Below are 6,000 nucleotides of genomic sequence, written 5' to 3'. Positions count from 1 at the left end.
TGGGGGAAAGGGGGATGGGGGTGCTGGGGGAGAGGGGGTGGGGGGTGCTGGGGGAGAGGGGGTGGGGGGTGCTGGGGGAGAGGGGGGTGCTGGGGGAGAGGGGGTGGGGGGTGCTGGGGAGAGGGGGTGGGGGGTGCTGGGGGAGAGGGGGTGGGGGGTGCTGGGGGAGAGGGGGTGGGGGGTGCTGGGGGAGAGGGGGTGGGGGGTGCTGGGGGAGAGGGGGTGGGGGGTGCTGGGGAGAGGGGGTGGGGGTGCTGGGGGAGAGGGGGTGGGGGGTGCTGGGGGAGAGGGGGTGGGGGGTGCTGGGGGAGAGGGGGTGGGGGTGCTGGGGAGAGGGGGTGGGGGGTGCTGGGGAGAGGGGGTGGGGGGTGCTGGGGAGAGGGGTGGGGGGTGCTGGGGGAGAGGGGGTGGGGGGTGCTGGGGAGGGGGGCTGGGGGGTGCTGGGGGAGGGGGGGTGGGGGGTGCAGGGGGAGGGGGGGTGGGGGTGCTGGGGGAGGGGGGGTGGGGGCTGCTGGGGGAGGGGGGTGGGGGGTGCTGGGGAGGGGGGGTGGGGGGTGCTGGGGGAGAGTGGTGGGGGAGAGGGGTTGGTGGGGGAGAGGGTTGGTGGGGGAGAGGGGTTGGTGGGGGAGAGGGGTTGGTGGGGAGAGGGGTTGGTGGGGGAGAGGGGTTGGTGGGGGGGTGGGGGAGAGGGGTTGGTGGGGGGGTGGGGGAGAGGGGTTGGTGGGGGGGTGGGGGAGAGGGGTTGGTGGGGGGGTGAGGGGTTGGTGGGGGGAGAGGGGTTGGTGGGGGGGAGAGGGGTTGGTGGGGGGGAGAGGGGTTGGTGGGGGGAGAGGGGTTGGTGGGGGGGAGAGGGGTTGGTGGGGGGGAGAGGGGTTGGTGGGGGGGAGAGGGGGGGAGAGGGGGTGGGGGGGAGAGGGGGGAGAGGGGGTGGGGGGGAGAGGGGGGGGTGGGGGGGGAGAGGGGGTGGGGGGGGTGGGGGAGAGGGGGGTGGTGGGTGGTGGGGGAGAGGGGGTGGTGGGTGGTGGGGAGAGGGGGGTGGGGGAGAGGGGGTGGGGGGGTGGGGGAGGTGAGGGGGTGGTGGGGGAGGGTGAGGGGGAGGTGAGGGAGTGGTGGGGAGGTGAGGGGTGGTGGGGGAGGTGAGGGAGTGGTGGGGGAGTGGTGGGGGAGGTGAGGGGGTGGTGGGGGAGGTGAGGGAGTGGTGGGGAGGTGAGGGAGTGGTGGGGAGGTGAGGGAGTGGTGGGGGAGGTGAGGGAGTGGTGGGGAGGTGGGGGAGTGGTGGGGAGGTGGGGGAGTGGTGGGGGAGGTGGGGAGAGGGGGTGGGGAGAGGGGGAGAGGGGGTGGGGAGAGGGGGAGAGGGGAGAGGGGGTGGGGGAGAGGGGGTGGGGGGAGAGGGGGTGGGGAGAGGGGGTGGGGAGAGGGGGTGGGGGAGAGGGGGTGGGGGAGAGGGGGTGGGGGAGAGGGGGGAGAGGGGGGTGGGGGAGAGGGGGGTGGGGGAGAGGGGGTGGGGGAGAGGGGGAGAGGGGGGGTGGGGGAGAGGGGGGAGAGGAGAGGGGGGAGAGGGGGTGGGGAGAGGGGGTGGGGGAGAGGGGGTGGGGGAGGGGGGAGGGGAGAGGGGGGAGAGGAGAGGGGGGAGAGGGGGGGGGGAGGTGGGGGAGAGGGGGTGGGGGAGGTGGGGGAGAGGGGGTGGGGGAGGTGGGGGAGAGGGGGTGGGGAGGTGGGGGAGAGGGGTGGGGGAGGTGGGGGAGAGGGGGTGGGGGAGAGGGGGTGGGGGAGAGGGGGTGGGGGAGAGGGGGTGGGGGAGTGGGGTGGGGGAGGTGGGGGAGAGGGGGTGGGGGAGGTGGGGGAGAGGGGGTGGGGGAGGTGGGGGAGAGGGGGTGGGGGAGGTGGGGGGAGAGGGGGTGGGGGAGGTGGGGGTGGGGGAGGTGGGGGTGGGGGGGAGGTGGGGGAGAGGGGTGGGGGAGGTGGGGGAGGTGGGGGAGAGGGGGTGGGGGAGGTGGGGGAGAGGGGGGTGGGGGAGGTGGGGAGAGGGGGTGGGGGAGATGGGGGAGGTGGGGGAGAGGGGGTGGGGGAGGTGGGGGAGGTGTGGGGGAGGTGGGGAGGTGGGGGAGAGGGGGTGTGGGGGTGGTGGGGGAGAGGGGGTGGGGGTGGTGGGGAGAGGGGGTGGGGGGTGGTGGGGGAGAGGGGTGGGGGGTGAGCGTGTGGGGGTGGTGGGCGAGAGGGTGTGGGGGGTGGTGGGCGAGAGGGTGTGGGGGGTGGTGGGCGAGAGGGTGTGGGGGGTGGTGGGCGAGAGGGTGTGGGGGGTGGTGGGCGAGAGGGTGTGGGGGGTGGTGGGCGAGAGGGTGTGGGGGGTGGGGGGCGAGAGGGTGTGGGGGGTGGTGGGCGAGAGGGTGTGGGGGGTGGTGGGGGAGAGGGTGTGGGGGGTGGTGGGCGAGTGGGTGTGGGGGGTGGTGGGCGAGTGGGTGTGGGGGGTGGTGGCGAGAGGGTGTGGGGGGTGGTGGGGGAGTGGGTGTGGGGGGTGGTGGGCGAGATGGAGTGGGGGGTGGAGGGGGAGAGGGGGTGGGGGGTGGAGGGGGAGAGGGGGTGGGGGGTGGAGGGGGAGAGGGTGAGGGGGAGAGGGTGTGGGGGAGAGGGTGTGGGGAGAGGGTGTGGGGGAGAGGGGGTGGGGGGTGGGGGTGGAGAGGGAGTGGGGGAGAGGGGGTGGGGGGTGGAGGGTGGAGGGGGAGAGGGAGTGGGGGAGAGGGGGTGGGGAGGGGAAGGGAGATAATGGAGTGGACGGATACTATGTCCAGCCTCTCTCCCGCACTCTCGAAATTACCGCCAGCCGAATGCTGGGACCGTGTCCGGTCACAAGAGCCGCGCTCTTTCCCAGTCCCCAAGCCCCGGGCCCGGCACTCGGCACCGCACTCACCAGCTCCGATTTGCCGTACTTGTGTCCGGCGACCTGGTGGCTGAGGGGAGTGCAGCCGTTCGGGAAGCGGTGGAGCCCCAGGCCAGGCTTGAGGCCGGCCCGCCCGCGCTCACCGCGCTCTCCATCACCCAGGCAGGGTCGGATCCTATCCGCCGAGCGTCCCGACACTCCGGGACAGGCCGTCGCACGGCCACCGCCGCCTCACATCCATCGACGCTTCAGCAGAGCGAGCGACCGCCCCCGGAGACTCGCGCTCCGCGTCCCGCACCGCCCGGAACTGACGCCACCGTACTGGGGCACCGGGAGTTCAGCTGGGTTGCGGAATAGGCAGTACAGGGAGTGGACATGGTGCAGCATCAGTTGGGAATGGAACGGTGTAGTTTGTGCAACTGCAAGGTGTGCACATGGTGCATCGTCAGTTGAGGATTAGGAATGCAGCCTGTGCAAGATGTAGGGACAATACGTAGTTCATTGTGGGGTAGGGATGGAACTGGACCTTTTGCTGCCATCTGTTCGGGCAGAAGCACACTGACCACGAGGAAAGGGCTTAAGTCATTATTTCAGGTGCAGCTGGATGTTCACCAAGCAAGAAAGAACTTGCACTGCTATGGCGTCTTTCTTGACCACAGAACATCCCAAAGCACTTGCCAAAACTGACTGTGCAGGAGTCTTCCAGGATGGTCTGCTGCTGGCAGACCAGGAAATCTTTGCATTTTAAATTTCCTATTGGAGTAGGGTCCAAATCCCATACATCACCAGCTGTTGTCACAGAGATACCGATCCAGCTGGTGTTCTGCAAACAGTTTGGGATGGTCTGGGAGAGGGAAGTGAATGGGATGGGGCTCAGAAATGGTGGGACAAGGAGTATAGAAGTTTCTCTACTCTGCAGGCTCAAGAGTTAGAAGATAAAACAGGACTGCCACCAATGGCAGGATGGTGTAATACAGTATGACAAGTTTACATAGGCAGATTTTATTATAGTTGCCAACATTGGAATTGCTACATGCAAATTGGCATATAAGTGTAACAACGGGAAGTACATTTCTACAGATAAGAAGTCCATGCAGACATAAGATATTTCATACCTTAAATACAGATAGCTGATTATAATTCCTGAAAAGTACATTTTGCAGAAATTGTGAATTTAGAGCTGACTAAGAGAGGAGATGAGCCCTAAAGGTAGAGGAGTTATTTTCTCCTTTGATCTGAGGGGATTCCAACATCTAAAAAAATTTGATTTTCAATGTTTCATTTTCTGTTTTTTTTAATTCATTCATGGGATGTGGGCGTCGCTGGCCAGGCCAGCATTTATTGCCAGTCCCTAATTGCCCTTGAGAAGGTGGTGGTCAGCTGCCTTCTTGAACCGCTGTAGTCCATGTGGGGTCAACTTTTGTTGAGCTACAATTTCCTCCTGTTAAACATTGGGAAGACCAAAATCATCATCTTGCCCTCCCACCACAAATTCTGTACCCTCACCATCAATTTCATTCTGCTCCTCAGCCATAGACTCATGTTGAACTAAGACTGTTTGTAACCTCACTGTACTATTTGACCCTGAGTTGAAATTCTGACCCCATATGCTCTCCATCGCTAAGGCCACATAATTGCACCTCCATGGCATCATCCACCACCACCGCTGCCCTTCTTCTTTGGCCTCCTTGTCTCGAGAGACAATGGGTATGTGCCTAGAGGTGGTCAGTGGTTTGTGACACAGTACCTGGAGTGGCTATAAAGGCCAATTCTAGAGTGACAGACTCTTCCACAGGCACTGCAGATAAAATTGGTTGTCGGGCTGTTACACAGTTGGTTCTCTCCTTGCACTTTTGTCTTTTTTCCTGCCAACTGCTAAGTCTCTTCGACTCGCCACTTTTTATCCCCGCCTTTATGGCTGTCCGCCAGCTCTGGCGATCACTGGCAACTGACTCCCACGACTTGTGATCAATGTCACAGGACTTCATGTTGTGTTTGCAGATGTCTTCAAACCGGAGACATGGACGGCTGGTGGGCCTGATGCCAGTGACGAGCTCACTGTACAATGCATCCTTCGGGATCCTGCCATCTTCCATGCGGCTCACATGGTCAAGCCATCTCAAGCGCCACTGGCTCATTAGGGCGTACATGCTGGGGATGTTGGCCGTCTCGAGGACTTCTGCGTTGGAGATATGGTCCTGCCACCTGATGCCAAGGATTCTCCGGAGACAGTGAAGACGGAATGCGTTGAGACATCGCTCTTGGCTGGCATACGTTGTCCAGGCCTCGCTGCCGTAGAGCAAGGTACTGAGGACACAGGCTTGAAACACTCAGACTTTTGTGTTCCGTGTCAGTGCGCCATTTTCCCACACCCTCTTGGCCAGTCTGGACATAGCAGCAGACGCCTTTCCCATGCGCTTGTTGATTTCTGCATCGAGAAACAGGTTACTGGTGATGGTTGAGCCTTCATAGGTGAACTCTTGAATGACTTCCAGAGTGTGGTCGCCGATATTGATGGATGGAGCATTTCTGAAGTCCTGTCCCATGATGTTCGTTTTCTTGAAACTGATGGTTAGGCCAAATTGGTTGCAGGCAGTGGCAAACCTGTCAATGAGTCTCTGTAGACACTCATCCGTGTGGGATATTAATAACTAGTTTCCCTGTTCATGCAGCATTGTCAGCAAAGAGGAGTTCCCTGATGAGGACTTTCCATACTTCGGTCTTCACTCTAAGATGGGCAAGGTTGAACAACCTGCCATCTGATCTTGTGTGGAGGAAAATTCCTTCTTCTGAAGACTTAAACGTGTGAAAGGGCAGCAGTGAGAAGCAGATCCCAAACAGTATGGGTATGAGAACACAGCCCTGTTTCACACCACGCAGGATGGGAAAGGAGTCTGATGAGGCGCCGCTATGCTGAATTGTGCCTTTCATATTGTCATGGAACGAGGTGATGGTGCTTAGTAGCTTTGGTGGGCATCCAATCTTTTCTAGTAGTCTGAAGAGACCACGTCTGCTGACGAGGTCAAAGGCTTTGGTGAGATCAATGAAAGCAATGTAGAGGGGCATCTGTTGTTCGCGGCATTTCTCCTGTAGCTCGCGAAGGGAGAACATCATATCAATGG

General features: G+C 62.5%; 1 protein-coding gene across 1 annotated transcript in view; it reads right to left on the bottom strand.

The window, feature by feature from the left end:
* ipmkb (inositol polyphosphate multikinase b) overlaps window positions 1-3,184 on the bottom strand; it is a 132,780-nt gene extending 129,596 nt beyond the window's left edge. The window contains 2 exon segments of the mRNA XM_068052489.1: window positions 2,909-2,994; window positions 2,997-3,184. Of these exon segments, the coding sequence (XP_067908590.1) occupies window positions 2,909-2,994; window positions 2,997-3,033 (123 nt within the window). The 5' untranslated portion in view covers window positions 3,034-3,184.
* Window positions 3,185-6,000: the final 2,816 nt, after the last annotated feature.

The sequence above is a fragment of the Heterodontus francisci genome, chromosome 20 (genome assembly GCF_036365525.1).
Source record: "Heterodontus francisci isolate sHetFra1 chromosome 20, sHetFra1.hap1, whole genome shotgun sequence".
Lineage (NCBI taxonomy): Eukaryota > Metazoa > Chordata > Chondrichthyes > Heterodontiformes > Heterodontidae > Heterodontus > Heterodontus francisci.
The sequence above is the reverse complement of the archived record's forward strand: the minus strand, read 5'-3'. Positions and strand labels throughout refer to the sequence as shown.